The 23,149-nt window shown below is 40.1% G+C and overlaps 1 protein-coding gene across 2 annotated transcripts in view; it reads left to right on the top strand.

Annotated features, from left to right (window-relative positions):
• fam189a1 (family with sequence similarity 189 member A1) overlaps window positions 1–23,149 on the top strand; it is a 139,459-nt gene that overhangs the window by 97,197 nt on the left and 19,113 nt on the right. For both annotated transcript variants that reach the window (XM_081347184.1, XM_081347183.1), the window contains exons 3-4: window positions 14,153–14,263; window positions 17,317–17,448. In XM_081347184.1, the coding sequence (XP_081203310.1) occupies window positions 14,153–14,263; window positions 17,317–17,448 (243 nt within the window). The remainder of the gene's footprint in view (window positions 1–14,152; window positions 14,264–17,316; window positions 17,449–23,149) is intronic.

Genomic DNA, 23,149 nt, shown 5'->3' with positions numbered 1-23,149 from the left:
ATCTCTCTTTCAACCCTGGGTGTCAGCAACATGGTGCACATTGAAGCCTCATTACAGGCTGCTCTGCTGGAGCTCCATCCAGGGCCTTTTGTTTTGCTCTTTAGAGGTCAGGAACTGATTAAAAGTTGAAAAGTGTGGGTTAATCACTGACTGACCCCCTGTGAACTTGTGGCCCTCAGTCTATTTTAATCAACAAGTCTTTAAAATGGTGCGGTAGATTACTCCACCCACAGTCCAGACATATCTCTGCCTGTTTCACAGGCTTTTTTGCCACATCGTGTTGTGTTGTGTTGTGTTGTGTTGTGTTGTGTTGTGGATTGGTTTTGTAGTGTTTTTTCGTAATGCAGACTATAAAAATACCAGTAATTAAAATATGTAATACAGCAGTAATTCTTGATAAAATAGTCATTGCATGCCTAATCAGTAGTGTTTTGTTTAGTGTTACAATTTATAAAATGTAACCGATTAACAGTTATTAAAGGATTAGTTCACTTCAGAATTAAAATTTCCTGATAATTTACTCACCCCGACGTCATCCAAGATATTAATTTCTTTCTTTCTTCAGTTCGAAAAGAAATTAAGGTTTTTGAGGAAAACATTGCAGGATTTTTCTCCATATAGCGGACAACGGTTATCAACGGGTTGAAGGTCCAGATTGCAGTTTCAGTGCAGCTTCAAAGAGTTCTACTGTACACGATCCCAGTCAAGGAACATGGGTCTTGTCTAGCGAAACGATCGGTCATTTTCTTAAGAAAAAAACAAACATTTATATACTTTTTAACCACAAATACTTGTCTTGCACTAGCTGTGATTCGCCACACATTACATAATCACGTTAAACTTTACATGTGACGTAGGAGAAAGTACAGTAGTGTTTACAAAGCGAACATGCAAGTCAGACTAAGTCTAATGTCCTTTACAAAAATAAAACTATAAGGTAAAACAACGATGTCGGACGATTTTGAAGTTGGAAGAGAAAATAGCCCCTTTCCGACCGGAGGAACCTTTTCACAGTTCCTAGAACTATTGGCTATAGTACCCGGATGTTGGCGTGTTCGCACCGCAGGAACTAGGAACGATTTTAGTTCTAGGAACTCCATTTGTAGGAACTAATTTAGGTCCTACTTCAGAGTAGGGTGGGTCTAAACCAGCACTATAGGAACTACCCGTGACGTTAGTGTACGCTGATTGACCGAACGCACGCGGAACACCAGCACCCGCCATTTTTAAAACATCTAGAATGTAAACACACAGATTATAGCCTATATATTTACTCCATAAACTAACTATACAAACATGGAAAACAGTGATAGATGGGTCTCTAAACCTTAAATGCTGAAGAGAAAATCCAACGCAACTTTGAGGGGACCAAGCCAAACATGATTATGTAGGCTAATAACCTTTTTTCATATACTGTCTACTTTCTATAACAGTTCTATCTAATAAGATATTAAACAGTACTGTTAGACAGATCGCTAACTAATAAACACAGAGAATGCGAGCATTGTTTGCTCTGCCGTTCTCAGCGCCGCCAAAATAAAAAATCACCGTGCTTGTGTCACTCCCTTACCCTTCCTACCAGTTCCTATGGCCACTTGGCCAGTGCGAACGCAAACAGCAAAACCGAGTTTGGGGGAGAGTAGTTCTTAGACCTGTTTAGAAGTGGACAGTTTCTAGAACTAAGTTCCTAGAACTACTTGGTCAGAAAGCGGCTAATGAGATGAGTTTTTCGCCCTACCATACATTTTCCGCCATACGACCTTTCCAGCATGATTATGTAATGTGTGAATTCATGGACGTGCAAGACAAGCATTTGTGGTTAAAGTATATATATATATTTTATATATAATATTTTTTTTTTTTTTTAGAAAATGACTGATCGTTTTGCTAGATAAGACCTTTATTCCTCGACTGGGATCGTGTAGAGCCCTTGAAACTTGGACCTTCAACCCGTTGGTTCCCATCAAAGTCCCCTATATGAAGAAAAATACTGGAGTGTTTTCCTCAAAAACCTTATTTTTTTTTCGACTGAAGAAAGAAAGACATGAACGTCTTGGATGACATGAGTGTGAGTAAATTATCAGGACATTTTAATTCTGGAGTGAACTACTCTTTTAACTGTAAGCTGATAAAGACTCAATGCACTCCTAATCAGTGGTGTTTCGTTTTGTTGTATTGCTATCTGTAAAAAAATACCTGTAATTTACATGATGTAACATTAATTTGTTATGATAAAATACTCAATGCATGATTAGTATCTGTTGACTGTGAAAGTACACAGTTGCAACTAGTATAAGATTACTGTAGTTTTTCATGTTATTTATTAATAATCACATCTGTTCTACCATTTTATGTTAAAGGCCTTTCTAAGTGTAATTTCAGAGCATAAAGAACTGATTATTTTGATTTTACCCAAACAGCTGCTAGTTTTACTTTGTCTCTTTGGAAACTCTCTAATTGGCCTTTCTCTGCCTCGAGGAACCTTGCCTGCCCTCAGCAGTCGTGGCCTATATATCAGTCTGTTTATCATGACCCTTTCAGGGATTAGTAGCTAACAGTAATAAATGAAGGTGTAAGCGATACCTACTCCTGGCGTTTAAGAAATTTTCCCCTGAATAGATCCAACGGCTGTGAATAACAGAACACGGGGATTGCCGTGACTGTCTCTGCCCTAGAAGTCTTAACAATAACACCTCAAGGGTTTGTTTGGACGGTGCGAGCTAAGCGTCTGGTCAGGGTGGAGAAGTCACTTATGAGATATTTGCACTGAGACAGGACAAATGGGCCCTGCACAGCTTTAATCAGATACGGCTGTGGCTGTGCATATTATACTTGCCGACAGATAAGGGTTCTCTACCATTCTCCTGACACGTAAATCACCCTCTGTAGTCCGTGGATCCCCCTGTTAATCTCCTGAATGTAAAGCAACCTCTAACCTTTCTCTTTTCTGTTTATCAAAGCCGCTATGAGAAAAGAGCAGAAAGTCAAGACCCACAATACAAAACACGCACCATGTTTTTGTTTCACTGAAGGCTTGCTCACCCATCCTGAATGTTAATTCTATCATACGGTTATGGGCTTTCATTGGCCATTCGTTCTGTCATTTTCACTTTTAGTTTAACAAGCCATAAAAACACTCTGAGACACAATGCAAGAGATAAAATGAGGGAGACAGTAGAGGTCCAGACCTTTTTCCTTCCAAGCGTGAAAACAATGACAGGAATTGTGACGCGAAATAGAGATAACATTTGAGAAAGAAAAAGAAGAGAGAGGAAGAACAAGTGAATGAATCCACCTTTGACTGTCAGTAGAATGATGTTTCTCTGTCCTTAAGGTGAGTATTTTAGAATGTGGAAAAGTGATTTGGAAGGAGCCAAAACAAAATGGATGTCCTAGAAGTAAACAAACTCTAAGAACAACAGAGAGAACGGCAGCATCACAACAACGCTGTCCCGATCTCATCCGGGCAGAGATAATTGAAAATAAATGATGTGTTGTCGCAGAGGTGCTGCAGACTAAATACTAATTTGTGCCGCAGAGGCGGGCAGGATGCTAAACCAGCATGTCAGCAGTGTGAACGGGCTGTAACCTCTCGCCTTCTCGTAGTTGCCGGTCTAATCTTTTTTTATCCATTAATTCAACTAGGCCAATTTAGATGTTTGCGGATTTCACAGGTTAAGCTGTAGTTCTGAGTCCACATGTGTGAGCTCTGCCAATAATTGCTTATTTATCCCTTTTTGCTCACTCTTTTCCGAAAGTCACAAGTCAAAAGGAGGTTATTTGAGTCTGTGTAGGGTCAGGAGACTATGTTTAAATTGGCTGTCAGTGTAGAAGTTTTTCTGAGAATGAAGTAATCTTCCCGAAATGAATAATCAACGGGGTCTACAATTAATGGACAAAGCTTATCTGATAGCATTCCCATTTTTCTCAATGGCATATTTTGCTTGGCTGGCACGTCATCCATCAGGATTCTTCTGCCATGTTTTCTCATTAAACTTATGAATAATCACTCTGAAGCTGAGAGGTTCATATTTCGCTTTTAAAGCAACACCAAAGCACTTTTCCTCTTCGGTCCCCCTATAGGTTGGAAGCGGAATTGTCCATTACCGCTGTTGTAAATAATTTACCCTACCGTCGCACGCACGCTATTTGTTTATCCAGCACCGGCTTTGTAAATAACTATGTCCACAGACAAGGTAGAGTATGTTGCATGATTTTATGAAAGTATGATGTATTGCGATATCAGAAACGGCTATTTTTTATAGTAACGCTTGCCGTAAAGCAAGTCAAATTTGTAGTCATGTCTTATTTGAACTACAGGTCCGCTACCCGAACATTATTTTAAGGTACAAAATAATCTTTGGTGTTGCTTTAAGAGCCCTCAGAAAATGGTCAAAACATACCACTATAGTGAAATATTTGTGATTTTAACTAAATCAGTTGTTTTTGAAGGAGATAAATTGTATAGTTATGTCAACTTCCAGCAGGGGCTAATTAGCCTATACTTACCAACTAAAACGTGACTGCTTGATATTAATGAAATATCTGCAATTTTGTAGTATAAATGTAAAGATCAATTTCACAAATAGCTAACACAGCAGAAATGCCTTCAATCTCCTTCATGCAGCCAGACTAAGATGGACACATTCACTTTTTCTTTGGCATTCATGATGTGCTCTTGATACTACATGCTCCCTCCGCCACCATATAGCTAATGAGTGTAATGAGGAGCTGGATGGGCAAAGACAGAGGATTGGCATGATGAAAGGTAATCCTCCATCAGCAGGGCAATTAGCAGCTGACATTAGACTGAACTGAGAGCAGTGATGGGGTCTGAGACCTGCCCAACACCTCTGTTTATCAAACATAGAGACAGAGATGTGCTTAGTGTAAGTCATCACCCTGTCTGCAAATTGATTGGGGTGATTTTTTTTTTCTTTCTTAGGTATTTGACATTGATAAATTGAGTCATGGGGGCGAGAGATAGCTAAGGACCCAGTGTGTTTACAGTTTGGTGAAGCATGTAGATTTTGTTTAGGAATGTGTCTCTTGGGGCTTTGTTTGAACATCTTTGAAGTCAGTGATGAAGGGTTTCCTTTTTGCTAAATGTCCCTGCTCCAGAACTTTTCTTAACTAGCTAGTGATGTTAGTTTTGCAGTCACGAGTTGGGCAACGTTGTAGATTGAATTTTAATTGTTAGGGACATTTTATTTAGTATTCAGGAGCACAGGTATAAGTCATACAGGTTTGGACAGACATAAGGGTGAGTAAATAATGACAGAATTTTTTATTTTGTTGTGAATATCCCTTTAAATGATTTTGCTATTGTGTTTATGAGTGAATGAGAATTTTGTTGAAATTCCCATTGTAACAAACCATGTTCTTCTAATAAGCTGCTTTGATTTATTTGATAATCTGTCTCCTGATGTCATGATACAACAAAGAACTATGGCAAAATAAAATAAGAACAGAAAACACTGGCAAAACAGAGGCTTTGGTTTGGAACGCAAACAACATTTCATTAATTTCCTCATTTACACAATTCCTCAAATTACACAGTACTCACTCATCTATGTAAAATAACCAAACAAACATCTTCTCCACTGTTGATCAGCTGTTCATGTCCAAATAATACATAATACGATTAAAAAATCGTTTTTAAAAGAATTTGAGCTGCACACAGGTTTACGTCAGAGTAAACACATCAGGCTTAAACACGCTTTTAACTTTTAATTTATTTTGGAAATGGAAATGCAATATGCTAATTTTGCACTTGGATAGATTACATTTGATAATTACATGAAGTCACAATTTAATCCTTTTTCAAATGTTGGTAGGAATTGTTCAGTAGTCTTTTGGTTTGGTAACAACCTATACCATTCAAACCCAAATTTACACACGGAATAAAGCTAATTGTCTTTTGAATTTGAATTCATGCCCTGATTAATTTCACTTTTTTAAAATAAGCATAGAAGGTGTTAAAGGTCCTGAATCCCCTGAGGAGAAAGAGCGCTCTGTTAAATGGGCTGAGTGTATGTTTTTGTAAGTCTTATTTGCGAGATTGCATCAGCCTATTGTTCAAGGCAGTTCAACTTTTTAGGAGCTTATTGAGCGGTTGATGCTTGACTGCTCCACTCCTGAACAGTGAGTTTGATAATATTAACTGATCCTGCAATGGAGAAACTGGGTGCTGTTTTTGGATTCACTCTGTTTATAACCTGTAAATAATAAATCATAAATTACACCACATATGGACATGCACATGTTTTGCTGGGTGATGAAGATAGGTACTATGCAGTTCACAGTGATACATCTCAGATTGTATACGTACATGTTGTTCTAAGAAAAACATAAGGTAGTCCAAGTAGTGAAGAATGGGCAAATGCTAAAGAGAAAACACTGTTTTTGTGCATTAGAACAGGCCCTTGTAATGAAATGATGAATTACTGTTGTTTGATAATGTACATTCATTTGTGGTATAACGGTGTCTTTGCAGCCTCTAATTTGTGTGTAAGGAAAATAGGAAATAAAAGCCATGTAAAACCGTATTTGTCCCGTTTACGTAATAAAAAGTGTCCCTGGATACACAACACTGAATTGATGGTGCCAATGACAAACTATAATAAGCACCAGCTGTATCTCATCACAATCTGCCAGTGATATTCTGTTTTTTAATGCCCGGCTTCTCTTGTTCAAACCATATATCTCTGGCTCAGAAGCTGCTGATATGAGGGGCGGGTGGTGTTGATTGGACGGTAGGTGGTTCTTTTGTCACAGTGAGCACAATCATCCATGTGTTTGTATCTCCACCAGGTGGTCCAAGAACATCACAAATATTTCCTGCCCACATTTTAGCTCCAGGCTCTGGATCCCGATTTGTTTTCTTTAAAACCTCTAAATTAAATGTCTCTCAGCTTCTTGCTGTGGTCTTTCCAGTAGTTAATCTCGCTAGACTTCCTCCCCCTTTACCGGATCCTTTCAGCCAATAATGCTAAACCTAAATGCCAATACATAGCCATATTGACAGGTGTGAATTGTTTCATGGCTGAAGACCATTTGCGCCCAGCACTGGCGTTTGTGAGTGGCATGTGCCAGACGAGTCGTCGTACTGCTTGGCATGCAGGTGGCAGATGGGCTGTAATTAATGAGAACCTGTTAAACAGTGATATGTGAACCCACACGGTAATTAGAAAACAGCAGCATGGAGCCATGCGAGGTAATTAGTCCATCAGGGCCTGGGCTCTCAGGAGTCAACACTCCTAAGGGAGATTTTAGCCAGACAGAGACAACTAACATGCTTATTTAGAGAATTGAGTGATCCAACGAGTTATATCTTTAATGGTAACACTTTCCAATAGACCTTATTGGCGCCATATTGAATTTTACGCTGGTGTAAACGAGTCTGTGAGGGATAGAGTCTTTTCAATGGCATGCAATGTTCAAAAGTCACAACTTTTTTGTCACAAAACTGTTTTTGACTAATAAAAGTCTTTTGGAAGATGTTTCGTCAACTGAACAATTGGTATGTTGTTACATCCCTCACAGCCTCGTTTTTTATTCCTGTCAAACTATTTAATATAGCACTACTCTGACTATGGTCTATAATGTTCAATTTGTTAACATTAGTTAATGCATTAGGCCTCATGACCTAAGTATGAACAATAGTTTTTATAGCATTTATCTGGGTTAATGTTACTTTATAACATTCATTTATATTATTGTATTTTTTTATATATATATTTTGAATAAAATGTATATATTATTAATATATAAAATATAGTTAGTCGTACATTTTTATAGTTATATGCACTACCGTTCAAATGTTTTTTGTTTTTTCGAAAGTCTCATTTATTTGATAAAAAATACAATGAAAACAGTAGTATTGTGAAATATTATTGCAATTTAAAATAACTGTTTTCTATGTATATCTTAAAATATAATTTATTCCTGTGATGACAAAGCTGAATTTTCAGCAACCATTACTCCTGTCTTCAGTGTCACATGATCCTTCAGAAATCATTCTAATATGATATTTATTTTTATTATCACAGTAGAAAACAGTTGTCCTGCATGTTTTTGTGGAAACTGTTTTTCCAGGATTATTTGATGAATAGAAAGTTCCAAAAAAAAAAATTATGTTTTTTTTAAATGTCTTTGTTGTAAATTTTGATCAATTTAGTGTATCGTTGCTGAAATGAAGTCATTTATTTGAAAAAAAAAAAAAAAACCGTACTGACCCCAAATGTTTGAACGGTAGTGTATATAATATGTGTTGAAGTTAACATTGACATAGATTAAAAAAATGCTGTAAAAATGGTTGTTCATTACTGAAAGAAAAATGACTGCAGATATCATATTTATACAGTTAGTATAGTATGTAGAAAGCTGCTGCTAAAGCAAAAGCCCAGGCTGTCACATGCCTGTCCTGTCTTGTGTAGCACATGTGGTGTTTGTGTTCCTGTCACTGTTTGACCCCACCCTCCTTGTTATCTCATTATTGGTTTCATTTGCCCCACCTGTTGTTCCTTATTACCTGCCTGATTTGTCCCTTTTATAAGTTCCTTTGTGTTTGCAGTCTGTGTCGGATCGTTGTCTTGTATACGTCTCCTGTTCTCCCGTGACCTTTCTGGTATGTTTATTTTGGAAGTTGTTATTGTGTATTTAGTTGTGTTTTCCCCCTCGTGGGTGTTTGTTTTACTTTGTTCTTTTGTTTATTAAAATCTTTTCTCTGCACTTGAGTTTTTCTCGTTTTCTTAATACTACCGTGACAGAACGATCCGACCATGTCAAAAACTCAGCAGAGGAATTCCCAACATCCACTTGTTCCCCCCGTCTCATGCCCTCAGTATGAACGCATTCTTCGCGTTCAGTCACTGATTGCGCTCCGCCAACAGGGAGCTGACCTAAGGAAGTTCGCGGTCGAATTCCTTAGTGCAGCCGAGGGACTGGGCCTTAATGAAGAGCCCCTCAAGGACCTTTTCTTTTATGCTCTTGACGAGCCCATGGATTGGGTGCTTAGAAGAGCATATGACCGCAGTACCTTTGTGGCTATGGTGGAGGGTCTCGCTCGCTTGCAGGAGCGAGAGACCAGGAAGAGGGTCCCAGTTCCGGTGACCTCAGTGCCGGTGGTCCCGAGTCCAGTGTTCCCAGTTCCGGTGGTCCCGAGCCCAGTGGTCCCAGTTCCAGTGGTCTCAAAACGGAGGAGGAAGAAGAAGACTCCCTCCGTGACTGTTCCGGTGGCCTCAGTTCCGGTGGTCCCTGTTCCGGTGGTCCCTGTTCCAGTTATCCTGCTCGCACTACCTGCACCACCTCAGCGATCCGTCACGTCTGCCCAGCCAGAGACTGTTCACGTCACGCCTGCCGAGCCTGTGTCTTCGGACAGGATGGCCGCCGCCGAGCCTGTTCACGCCACGCCTGCCGAGCCTGTGTCTTCGGACAAGATGGCCGCCGCCCAGGGTGATCCCGTCACGTCTGTCGAGCCTGTGTCTTCGGACAAGATGGCCACCGCCGAGTCTGTTCACGTCACGCCTGTCGAGCCTGTGTCTTCGGACAAGATGGCCGCCGCCGAGAGTGTTCCCGTCATGTCTGAGCCGGAGCCCGTGTCTGTTCCTGAGCCGGAGCCCGTGTCTGTTCCTGAGCCGGAGCCCGTGTCTGTTCCTGAGCCGGAGCCCGTGTCTGTTCCTGAGCCGGAGCCCGTGTCTGTTCCTGAGCCGGAGCCCGTGTCTGTTCCTGAGCCGGAGCCCGTGTCTGTTCCTGAGCCGGAGCCCGTGTCTGTTCCTGAGCCGGAGCCAGTGTCTGTTCCTGAGCCGGAGCCAGTGTCTGTTCCTGAGCCGGAGCCAGTGTCTGTTCCTGAGCCGGAGCCAGTGTCTGTTCCAGTGCCCGAGCCGGTGGTGCCAGTTCCGGTGCCCGAGCCGGTGGTGCCAGTTCCGGTGCCCGAGCCGGTGGTGCCAGTTCCGGTGCCCGAGCCGGTGGTGCCAGTTCCGGTGCCCGAGCCGGTGGTGCCAGTTCCGGTGCCCGAGCCGGTGGTGCCAGTTCCGGTGCCCGAGCCGGTGGTGCCAGTTCCGGTGCCCGAGCCGGTGGTGCCAGTTCCGGTGCCCGAGCCGGTGGTGCCAGTTCCGGTGCCAGTTCCGGTGCCCGAGCCGGTGGTGCCAGTTCCGGTGCCCGAGCCGGTGGTGCCAGTTCCGGTGCCTGAGCCCTGGCCGCCCGAGGGGTCGTCTCCGCCGTGGCCGCCCGAGGGGTCGTCTCCGCCGTGGCCGCCCCAGGGGTCGTCTCCGCCGTGGCCGCCCGAGGGGTCGTCCCCGCCGTGGCCGCCCGAGGGGTCGTCCCCGCCCTGGCCGCCCGAGGGGTCGTCTCCGCCCTGGCCGCCCGAGGGAGAGCCTCCGCCCTGGCCGCCCGAGGGAGAGCCTCCGCCCTGGCCGCCCGAGGGAGAGTCTCCGCCCTGGCCGCCCGAGGGGTCTTCTCCGCCCTGGCCGCCCGAGGGGTCTTCTCCGCCCTGGCCGCCCGAGGGGTCTTCTCCGCCCTATGGACTCTCGGCTCCACCCTGGCCTCCAGAACTGTTCATTTTCCCTGCCCCACTCTGGTCTGTCTTTCCTGTTTCCCCTGTCCCACCCTGGTCTGTCTTTCCTGTTCCCCCTGTCCCGCCCTGGTCTGTCCTTCCCGTCCCGCCCTGGTCTGTCCCTCCCGTCCCGCCCTGGTCTGTCCCTCCCGTCCCGCCCTGGTCTGTCCCTCCCGTCCCGCCCTGGTCTGTCCCTCCCGTCCCTTGTGGAGCGTCTGGTAGCCGCTCCTTAAGGAGGGGGTAATGTCACATGCCTGTCCTGTCTTGTGTAGCACATGTGGTGTTTGTGTTCCTGTCACTGTTTGACCCCACCCTCCTTGTTATCTCATTATTGGTTTCATTTGCCCCACCTGTTGTTCCTTATTACCTGCCTGATTTGTCCCTTTTATAAGTTCCTTTGTGTTTGCAGTCTGTGTCGGATCATTGTCTTGTATACGTCTCCTGTTCTCCCGTGACCTTTCTGGTATGTTTATTTTGGAAGTTGTTATTGTGTATTTAGTTGTGTTTTCCCCCTCGTGGGTGTTTGTTTTACTTTGTTCTTTTTGTTTATTAAAATCTTTTCTCTGCACTTGAGTTTTTCTCGTTTTCTTAATACTACCGTGACACAGGCAACCTGCAGAATGCCTGTGAACCAGTTGGAGAAGACAGCATGTTGCAATTACAGTTGAAGACTGAATTTGAGTTGCAGTAGTAGATTCAAAGCATAGCAACTGAATTTGTCTTTTGATATTGCTCACTGCTAACTACAAAGCATTTGCTGAAAGAACCATTTTCCCTCCTCTGTACTACCAGCAGAGTAAATTAGAGAGAGACAGGAATCGTGTATTTCATTGGCTACGCTCAGCTTGCATTGAAAGGACGTCTGAAGAGTGGCCCATTAAGCTTTCCCTTTTCGCTCGCGTTCTGAATAACATCTTTTCAATTTTTGCTTTACAAAATCAGCCTCATTATTGCCTGCATTTTAACCTGGTCCTCAGCCATCATTTGTGCTGTAATGTGTTTTCTCTCTCTGAAGTGATGGAGATGTCACCTTCCAGCCTGAAGCTCAGGTTTGGTTTCATATTTGTCATCTTGTACAGGTAAAACATTCTAACATGATTGTTGTTGTCACTGATTAATTATGAAAATCCAGTTTCCCAACAACAAATGTGATGCGTGTAAATCACATTTTTAAAATGCTTATTGGATGCACAGATTCCCACCCTGCCTATGCTCGTAACCTTTCAGTGTCATTTGGTCAACAAGACAGAACACAACCTAGTTCAGTCATTCAGCTGCAATGGATCACCATGACATCTCTACAATGTCTGCACTTTATTAAGTGTGGAGGAAATCAAGCGTGAGGTTTCCTGTGCGCCTGAGCCAAGGACCCTCACAGCCCCAGGACACTTGTGAACCTCCTCATACATCAGCCTCTTAAATTTCCAGTTTGCTGGTAGCCTGACATTCATATCTCCCAGCATCCCTCACACCCCCCTCCCGCATATTGTAAGCGTTAATCTGCATCTATGTGACAAGAGTTGAAATGACTCTTAACTTTCACTTTCCAGCTCCTCTCACTCTGTCTCTTTCTCTCTCTACTGACATGTCTGGTATTGCAAGGTTAATGTCCCGTCAGGTAGAGGGCCTCATTAGTAAATTATCGTGTTGTGGAGGTAAGGCCGGTGCTGATATACGGCTCAGTGTCCTAGCCAGTCATCTGCCCGGGCTGGACCTGATGTTCTCCCACACACAAACTGTGATTTAAAGCAGCCAGAATGTCCAACGTATTTCATCCTTCAGGACTGAAATCCCAGAAGTGTCAGCTCAGAAATAAAGAGAATTGTTTTTAATGGAGAGTTGGGGGAGAGGAACCAGGAGTTGCGGTTCTGCCAGCGGTGCAAAAAGAGGAAAAATGACCACGCTTGAGATCTATCAAGCGGCACGGGTCCGCATTGATAGGATGTGGGCCGGGGGAATTACGCAAAGATTGGTTTCTCTAGCTGACCATATGTCACTGGCCGTGTATCAGCATGGACTACTGAGGAATTGTGGGAGAGGTAGTATATCAACACCCAGAGAAAAATAGCCCAATGCTCTGAAGTGCACTTGTGTTATTCATTTATTCATGTGAGCTGTTAGGGGCCGTCTCTCACAGTAATGAGCCAGGGCTCAGATGGTGAGATCAGCGTTAATTGTTTTGGTTGAAGTCATTGATTATTGAGTGCTTTAATTATTAGTCACATCTGTTCCTTTCGCTTTCCCCAGGGATGAATAGTTCTGATCAATCACGTTCGATCTTTCACGCTCTTACGTCAAGTCCCATAAACCACAATTGGTTTATTTTTGGTCTGATAAACTAAACACACTCTGGTAATGATTAGACTTTGTAAATTGTCTTGCAAATAAACTAGATAGCAAGATTAGAAATCAGATCGTCTAAACACTGAAAAATGAAGAAGAAAGTGTAAGCGAGAGAGAGAGAGGGAGAGATCCTGCACCAATTTCCAGGGCTCCCATGGCCACGGAACACGTGGTTGTGAAAAGAAGGAAAAATATATTTAAAAGTCATAAATTATGTAGTGAATATATCTTCTTTTATTTTTAGTTATGCTCAACTCTATCAAATCAACATTCATTATTATTATTTTACTTTCATAATATACATGTTTGGAATATCATTTTTTTAATTAATGCTTTTATTTAGCAAGGAATGATGCATTAAATTGATCAAAAGTGACAATAACATAAAGACATTTATAATGTTACAAAAGATTTATATTGCAACTAAATGCTGCTCTTTTAAACTTTCTATTCATCAAATAATCCTGAAAACAATTATGGTCACTTTAGATTAGGGTTCAATTCTCACTATTAACTATTAACTATGACTTTTGCCTCAATATACTCCTAATTACTGCTCATTAATAGTTAGTATGGTAGTTGTTAAGTTTATGTATCACTGGGTAGTAAAAAATGGCCATGCAGAACAATGCATTAATATGTGCTTTGTAAGTACTAATAAACAGCCAATAATAGTAAAATGCATTGAGAATTGGACCCTAAACTAAAGTGTTACTAAAATTATTATGGTTTCCACAAAAAAGAATAAGCAGCACAACTGTTTTTTAACATTGATAATCAGAAATGATTCTTGAGCAGCAAATCAGCATCTAAGAATGATTTATGAAGAATCATGTGACACTGAGGACTGGAGCAATGATGCTGAAAATTCAGCTTTGACATCACAGCAATCATTTTTTTATTAAAAACAAGAAACATTTATTAAAAACTGTTGTGATATTTCACAATATAACTGTTTATGATGTATTTTTGATTAAAAAAAATGCAGCCTTGGTGAGCATAAGATAAAAAAAAAAAACATTGACACATCTTATCAACCCCAAACTTTTGAACGATGGTGTACATATTTCACAAATAACTGGAAAGGTCATGGACCGTTGGCCAATATGTGGGAACCCTGTATGTGAAATCCTTCTGCAAAGGCTGTTTAATGAGGTGAAAAATGGCATCCTACTGTTTTTTTGTTTATTACGAGTCTTAAAATACCACGATAACCTCAGAAACTGACAGTCTGTTCCCTTTCGTTCTCCACAGATAACTTTCTTCATGCTGTTGTCTGCTGTGTGTGTGATGCTGAACCTCGCAGGAGCCATCCTTTCCTGTCAGAATGCCCAGTTGGTCAACTCTCTGGAGGACTGTCAGCTGGTGAGAGAGCCGTGTCCTCAAACACATGCCTGAACTCACTTCTTTGTTGTAAAGGAAACCTTAAATAGATTCGTATGTCCAAACTGAAAATAGCTTAGTCCTAAACCTGTGTATTTTATCATCCTCTCAAAAGTAGCCTGTCACTAAAGAATCAATCCATTGAGCAGTTACAGCTCCCTAGAGCATCATTCATTAACACGTTGCCCTTGTCAAGATTTCAGTGAAATTAGCTCAACATTCAGTCGCTAAGGCAGAGAAAATGAGAGTGTCTGCCGGGACCCTTTTTTACGTCCTGTAATATTCTGTTGGAGCAGAAATAAATATTAACACCCACCACCTTTGTCCTCATTAAAACGGGTGCCTGATCAGCAGCCGAAGCTCACTGGGATTTTCATAATCATCAGTTTTCTGGGGAGAGTAAAGAGTGCAGCAGATGTGTGAATAGGAGTGGGTGAGCCTTCATAGCGGAAGTCAGTTCAGGTAAATTAACCATGCTAGTGCCCAATGTCCTGTCATGAGATCACTTTGCCTTTGCTAGAGAGGAAACAAATTCTTGAGACGTTGTTTGAATATGAGAATACATAATGTTTGTGTATTTTACAGTTCAACTGTAAATTATCAGTATGAAAGCTGTAAATTGAAGAGCTAAATCTATAGATCTAAAATATGTAATCTAAAAAAAAAATTTACCTTTTATTATGGCAAATCATAATACCTCTGAATTGTTGTTTTTAATACTGGAGAATATCCTCAGTGAATGCCACAGTGTGTTTGTGTGCCGTCCATTGTGTTCTTTGAATGAAGGCTTATAAAGGAGATTAATAGAGCAGTCAGTCTTTGCTGTGCTTTCTATTGAGGTTGATTTATCAGCTCTACAGTGGGTCCAGTGCTTGCCCAGCACGGCATAACAGCTCAGCACTGCTTCCCCCGTTTCTGTTATCCAGAACTGGACACCCCTCTTCAGCTCTAAGACCATTTATCCGCCTGGTGTGGAAGCAATAAATAACTAAATGATCAGTTGAGAAGTAGTATTCAGAATGGGTGGCAAATTCATTTATTAGGAATTTCTTTAAATAAAACATAGCACTAAATTGCTATGCTATAAAAACAATTGCTAGAGTTTAGTGGAAGATCTTACAGTAAATAATTGTTCATCCATATCTGTGTGTACATTATTCACCAGGTAAGTCTTATTTGTTTGTTTCAAACTCAATTAAATGCATGACTGGCTTTCAGGTTATGGATGGAGGCTTTGAATTCATTTCAGCTTTTTTCTACTATCAGTAATCTGTTGTGTTTGTGGGTTTCATTTTCAGCACAAGCTTCTGCTTTAACATACTGTACAATACATTTACCATCAATCTTTTAAAAGTTATTTTGAATGTGAATGCAGTATATGTTTATACAGTATTCATTAAAACATGAAAATTGACTTGAACGACTTTTATGGCAAAGCTATTTCATAATATTGAATTGAGTAATTCAACCATGAGTTAAATAGTGAATTAGTTCAGCGGTAATTAGAAGCTGAAGTCTTATAGTGGGCAGTCAGTAAGAACACACATGGATGATAAAATGAAACTTTATAAATAATGATCAGATGTTTTTTATAGATGAATGCACGGTGAAAGTGTTGATGGCTCTTTGAAACGGTACTGGAAAATGCTTTAATGATTCATCTCACAAAGGGTTGAGCACACACATCATGTGCCATGAGTTCAATAGATTGAACGTGTCATACAGATGAAATATTCAGCTGCTTTCAATCATTATGTCTGTGAAGTTTGATATGAAATCCTGCATTAATATAATCAAATATAAATGATCATACTTTTTCTCCCAGCAATCAAAAGAAGCTTAAATTGTGACGTTCTATGGTTTGTGAAATTAGTGGGAACCTATTAAGGATTATTTTACTTTTTATTTTATTATATTAACCTTATTTTTCAGCAAGCAAAAGCAATACCAGGCATTTGAAGTTTCACTCAATCTACAGTGGAGAGTTTTGTCTCACAAGATACTTATCTTAGAAACATATAGGCACTAATTACATGATGATCTTTCCATTGTCCTTTTCGTAAACAGGACCTTCATAATCCTCCAGTAATTCTCGATAATTGAACAGAAACAAAACACTGCTTTAATCGCCTATCGTCATGGAAACATGACAGTGGCGGTTCGCACCTTGTGCTGTTGTGCTAAAACAGGTCAGGTGATTTTCCTTCCCTTTGTCTACCGCTTCAGACCAGGCTAAAGACAGACTTCTGTCTCCAACAGTCTCTACTCCACCTGATTTAGGGATTAGCATGTCGGATTAAGCATCTCTCTTCTCTGCCTACTGAACACTCGCCTCCTCAGAGACTTGATCCTGCCATGACTGAAATATTAATGAAGTTGTTTCCTCGATTCAATTAACCCCTGCTTGCAAAGTTCACACATCGCTTTTGTGCAATATGGGTCAAATGGCGACTTTGTTTCAGTCTAACACAAAGCATTTATAATGCTGGACCACCATGTATGGGATTTATTAAGATCTTTCTTAACAAACATGAATGATTAGGCTTAAGCTGTTAGGTTCAAGAATATAGGAAGCCTATAAATGTTGCAATGTGGAAGACATAATCAATTAATTAATTAATTAATTAATCTTAATTTTTCAATACAGTAAGCTTCCGCAAATATGCAGCAACTTTGTGTATGAGACAGTAGAAACCATTTAGCAAATAAGGGGTAATAGTAATATATTATTATATATTTACATTGAAAAAGTGATTGAATTTAGGTGGTTTGTTCTTTTATAAATATGACGCTGTCTGATAAAGCTGCCAGCTACAGTATTAATATGTCATCCATGGTAACTTCTAACTAACAAGTTTATTTTCAAAGGCATCTAAACAGCAGAATATTTTGGATATGCCTCAAAGTTTTTGTTGAACATTTCTCTCCTGCTTCTTTCCGGCAGACAGAGAATTCTATTTAATGTGTGCTGAACAAATGTCATCTTTGTAACGTGCTTATGAAACTGAAACCAGTTTGTTTCTGTCCTTCTGCAGATCAAATTTGACAGTGATGGTGTGTGTGTCTGCTGTGAGCTCGAGCACCTGAAATCAACCTGTAATAATCTGGGAGACACGCTTAAACTCAACCCGCTGAGGGACTGCAACACCATACGCCTCCGACTGAAGGTGTGTGTGTGTGTGTGTGTGTGTGTCTTTGTTTTTCTATCTAGGTGGGGAACCTGAAAGCACAATCCTCATGGAAACCTCGATTTAGGTCCCGATGGTGACACGAGTCCCCATGAGTTAAACAAGCTTATAAATCAAACAGAATGAGGTTTTTTTGAAAATGTAAAAGTTCAGAAAGTTTGCTGCAATGAGTAGGTTTTGGGGGTAGGGTTAATATAAGGGGATAGAACAAACAGTTTGTACAATATAAAAACCATAAAAAAGTAAAAAACAGTAACAGTAAAAAAATCTATAGAAAGTCCCTCAAAGATAGCGAACCAGGTGTGTGTGTGTGTGTGTGTGTGTGTGTGTGTGTGTGTGTACATGTAGGTGTTTGTAACATGCTTGTATCTGTATCTGTTCACAAAGTAAATTACGGTAGATAAGTTTGGATGTTGGATGTTTGGGTGATATGATGTTTGAAATTGATTTTAGAACATTGTTAACATAGCCAGCTATTTTTCTTTATATTCTTTAAAGTCCCGGCGAACCGGAAGTTGCATTTGACTTTACTTCAGTGTTGTGACGTATTTCCAAGTGAAACAGAATGTTGAATAGAGGGCAGGGTTTTACTTCAGCGCACCTCCTCTCCATCTCTGCTCATAGCTGACTGACGGCTGGAGGAGAGTGGTTACGCGTTTTCAACACAAGCCGTCAAACTGACATCATCAGAGAAGGAACGCCATTCCAGACCGGAAGCAAATGTTCAGATTTTGATTAAAGATTACCACGACAAACAATTTACTTGCACGGATTAATTGTTCACCATAAGACTAGAAATGTGTGCTAACAAAGTAAATAGGGTCAATTTTGATTCATTGATGACTTTAATAGCCTCTTCAATCAATTTGATATTCAACTATTACATTTTTTTATCATTACTAATAGACTTTTTGATTGCCTCCAGTTAATGAATATTGGATCAGACAAGTAAATGAAGAGGAAAAAAAGGCATTAGACATGTAAATGATGACTATTTTATAATCATGCATGTATTGTTTGAAAATCTCTAGTCTTTAATTAGCCAGATTAAAAACTACCATCATCAATAATCTTTATAATAAATAAAATGGCGGGTGTCTCTACTAGAGAAAGCAATGTAGTAACTTTTATCTATATTCCTTGATTAAAAGGGAGAAGGTCCTGTATCTTCACAATTAAAGGTGGTATCAGTGATTTCAGGCCCAAAAATATTCTAAATTCCAAAAATAATCTTTCCTAACGATCCGCTAGCTGCCCGCCCCATAAGCATTTCGTCAAAAAAACGCGTCTCTGTAGGCAGCCTAGGCTCTGAGATCTGCACACAAAAACAAATGGTTTAGCCAAACACTCAAAACCAAAACAAATAGTGTTCCAACCAATCACCGACAGGGGGAGGGTGTTATGAGGTTTTGAGCCAGCTTTTTCTTCAGCTCTGACTTCGCGTGCAGCCGTGCACGAGCACAAAACCTCACAACACCCTCCCCCTGTCGGTGATTGGTTGGAACACTATTTGTTTTGGTTTTGAGTGTTTGGCTAAACCATTTGTTTTTGTGTGCAGATCTCAGAGCCTAGGCTGCCTACAGAGACGCGTTTTTTTGACGGCATGCTTATGGGGCGGGCAGCTAGCGGATCGTTAGGAAAGATTAGATGAATGTGATAAAATATTTTTGGGCCTGAAATCACTGATACCACCTTTAAGAGACCTTCTCGCGGACTGTACTGTACATACACTCACTACCATTCAAAAGTTTGGGGTCAGTAAGATTTTTTTAATATTTAATATTTGTAATATGTCTGTTATGCTCACCCTGGCTATACATTTATTTGCTCACAAATTCAGTAAAAACAGGTATATTGTGAAATATTAAAATGTAAAATAATTGGTTTATATTTGTTTTTAACATATTTTAAAATGTAGTTTATTCCTGTGATGATGGCAAAGTCTTCAGTGTCACATGCTGATTTGCTGCTCAAGAAACATTTCTTATTATTATCAGTGTTGACAGACTGACCCCAAACATTTAAACAGTAGTGTACTGTGTATAATTAAGGACTGGACTGTAGAGTAATAGCACAGATAGCACAGAGTATTGAGTGGTGCTAGTCTGCATTTGTAGTAGAAATTTGCAGATTCAGACCCAGGTAGGGATGATGTAGAACTACGAGAGTTAATGAGACCTCAATCTTCTCTGGCACCATTATACCTTTGGGTCACTCCAAAGGTATTGTCCCTGCAGGAATGGCACTGTAAGTCACCTTAGATGAAAAATGAGTTTCAGTGTTACAAAGTGTTCATTTAGTCAATTTAACATGGGTTGCTTTACAATCCTACAGTTTCTGATGCATTGTTTTTGTGGTATACAGAGAAAGAGATATGTTAAGCATTAACGGTTTTGGTTTGTACTCTTGTTCTGCTATTTGGCTTTAAATGTTGTTTTTGAGTACCAATCATTTTTGCATTATATTTTTGAGGAATATATTCATAAAATATCGCACTTTTAGTTTGTAGAATTATTTTTTGGCTTTGCTCCCATGCACATTTGCCGTGTTCCTTCAGGGATTTCTCCATTTTCAAACACTTTTTAATTTGACTTTTAGGGAGTATTTGAACCATTTAGCAGAGCAAGAATTACACGCTATTCCCAAAAACGCCTGCCTTATTGGACATGTCTCTTCATGTTGTACTATGGATCTCTCTCTAATATGCAGATGAGACTCAGTCATCATTAGTTATGCATCTTCAATTAGCGCTCGCCGTTGGTTTCTTTTCCAGTGTCTAAGCAATTCACTCATGCTAGCCATGATCTCGGGGCTTTTGGCAGCTTTTGAAACGGGATGTGGTGATGTGAGGCTTCCACAAATTTGCTTGTACAAAGCATCCGCTGCTCTTTACGAAATCAAGAAAAACACTTGCCTGTAAGCAATTGCTTATAATTGCTTGTAAATGCCTCATGAAGCCTTGTCAGTCGTGTGAAATCATGTAGAATTATTATAAAACAGATTTTTTTTTACATTTATTCATAATTTTGCGTTTACAAAAACGCACAGTACATTTTCTTTCCCTATACAGTGTTTTATTTGCAAGGTATTTGTAATGCCATCATAAACATAAAGGCCCCGGTTTCACAGACAGGGCTTAGATTAAGCCAGGATTTTTATTTAATCTTTTTTTTTTCAAACACTGAAAACTATTTTGAATAGTTTTAGTTTTAATTAACAATAACGTCACTATATGACTATTGATGGTTTATATTATATCTGTAGCACTTACTCAGGTGGCGTTATGAAACATAAATAAGATTTATACACTTTAATGCTATCACTGATGTCTGAAGGTTTCATGTCTTTTTATGGCCAGTCAGGTCAACTGAGATGGCTATAAAAGACCCTCAGTACAATTAATGTTATGGCTCATTGGCATATTGCACCATGTGACTCCCTCATTGTAAGGGTCCTGGGCTATTATATACCACTGGTGTGTTTCATATTGACAGCCTCGTTTTCCTTTAGGACTCGTTTGTATTGAGGTATAATACCTTGAGGTGTTTGTCACATAATGACGGCCAGAGACATGTCAGTACTATCATATCTGATGAAACCGATTGCAAGTTTGCAGTCCAGCAACTACTTACTGGTTTAGACCATCAACATGTGAATGCAAGAAATGGTACCATGTTCCATCAGCATTAAGAACTGTATGAATGTATTTTCAGAATGTAAGGTAGCATGTATTTTCATCATTCTCCCCCCCCCCCCCCCTCTTGTCGTCATGGGGACATGTGTTAGAATTGCTGGCTCAAAATGGGAAGAGCAGGTGTTTCTCAGTGGAGCTGACCTAGTACCTCTGTTAGATGTGCTGGAACACAACTGCACAAGCTAGTTCTGCATCCTACTGGAGTTAGTCCAATCATAACATTAGCTTGTTGTATAGGTACATACTGTAGGCGGTCTTGATCTGTTTGATCACTGCTTTTTGCCACTGCTGCTGAATCTACAGCACGTCAACAAAAATAATATTTTACCCAGTGTGAGTTTAATGTCTGAATTGAATGCTGTGAGATAAAAACACTGTATATTGCAAAAAGGCTAGAAAATGCATCTCTCTCTATTGAGCCATGGGCTACATGCAAAGACAAATGTAATTGCGTGACAAGTGTGGTTCAATTGATGATTCTTCAAAAAGACTCCATTTGAATCAGTCTGATGAATAATAATAATAATTCATTACATTTATATAGCGATTTTTCTCGCACTCAAAGCGCTTTACATAGAAGGGGGGAATCTCCTTAACCACCACCAATTACTGAATCTTTCACATAATTTACTCATTGAATCAGTCAGAGTGATTACTGAATCACTATCTGACACACTTACTGAACTGCTGCCCGTTATTACTTTTTCATAAATGATGTCTGTTTTGAAATGAAGCCAGTTTTGTGTACTAGTGTACTGTTGTTAAATATTACCTTTCGAGTTTTGTTTTTTAAATTAAATTATATATTGATATTTTGATTAAAAACTGAACAAATGGATATAAAAGATCAAATCTGGACCAACACAGAACATAAATTTGTCCAGACCCTTCTTGTTTGCATTTGTATAAACACATCCTCCCCCTCCAAAGAGGAGATCCTGGCCTTTTTGGAAGGTTATAGTCATGTAGAAGCGGTTAGGCCTGTCCGGTCCTCTTAGGATGGGCTCCTTTCACCTAAAGGACTTGTGCACATTTAAGAATTCAGCATTTTCCTTGAGGACATCGCTGGGTCACATATATTTCATCTTGTCACAACGAGAGATCGGACAGGGCTCTGATAAGCAGGTGTGTGTGATGAGCTGTCGTGAATACTGAATGTATTTAACATTTTGTGGATGCAGATCTACCACCCAGCTCAGTCTGGCAGAATTCCAAACAGTGCCAGTGACGTCCTTGGGTTTTTCTTTTAGCGATCTCTTTCTCTTGATGACTATAGTAGTGGTGGCTACACGCTCTCGCTTATGCTAATAAGTTATGCTATATGCATGTGTATTAATTCTTAAAATCCCAAGATTTATTTACTTTAACTCAATACCTGCGGTTTCTTGTGGGCTGCACACAGTACCAAAGCACAACCAGTGTAGTATTATTCATGAACAAATTATTGTCCTTTATAGGTGGATGTATACATGTTATATAGACCCATTTAGTGGTGTTCATGAGGGGATAACTGAAGTGATCATGAGGTTATATCTTTTGTTTTTTTGCATATTTTTTCACATTGGTAGTAAAATTTTTAAACTAATGAAATGCATTTTAAGTTTTGGGTGGTTTATTATAATGTTATATTACTGGCAGTTAAACTGCATAGTTTGGGCCTTGTTAATTTTTTTAATGAACATTTTTGTTCCGAGTTTCAAGAAAGTTCCTGTATATTTACATCAAAAGCTGAAGCGGAATGGACATTGTAACTGAAATATACAGGACTGAATCAGAATCAAATCAAATTGAATTGAAATGTGGGAATCAAATCAAATAATCCTACTAGTCTTTGAATGGGACTCTATTTTTAAAGCTGCACAAGGACTTTCCCTGATTTCAGCTTTTTGTGCTTATCTTTAGCTGAACGATGAGGCCATGCAAAAGTCCCACTCTGGTGAAACCATTATCCCTCTTATCCATTATGTCATTGCTACTCTCTCTTTC

This window comes from Scardinius erythrophthalmus (assembly GCF_964197995.2).
Source record: "Scardinius erythrophthalmus genome assembly, chromosome: 2".
Lineage (NCBI taxonomy): Eukaryota > Metazoa > Chordata > Actinopteri > Cypriniformes > Leuciscidae > Scardinius > Scardinius erythrophthalmus.
The sequence above is the reverse complement of the archived record's forward strand: the minus strand, read 5'-3'. Positions and strand labels throughout refer to the sequence as shown.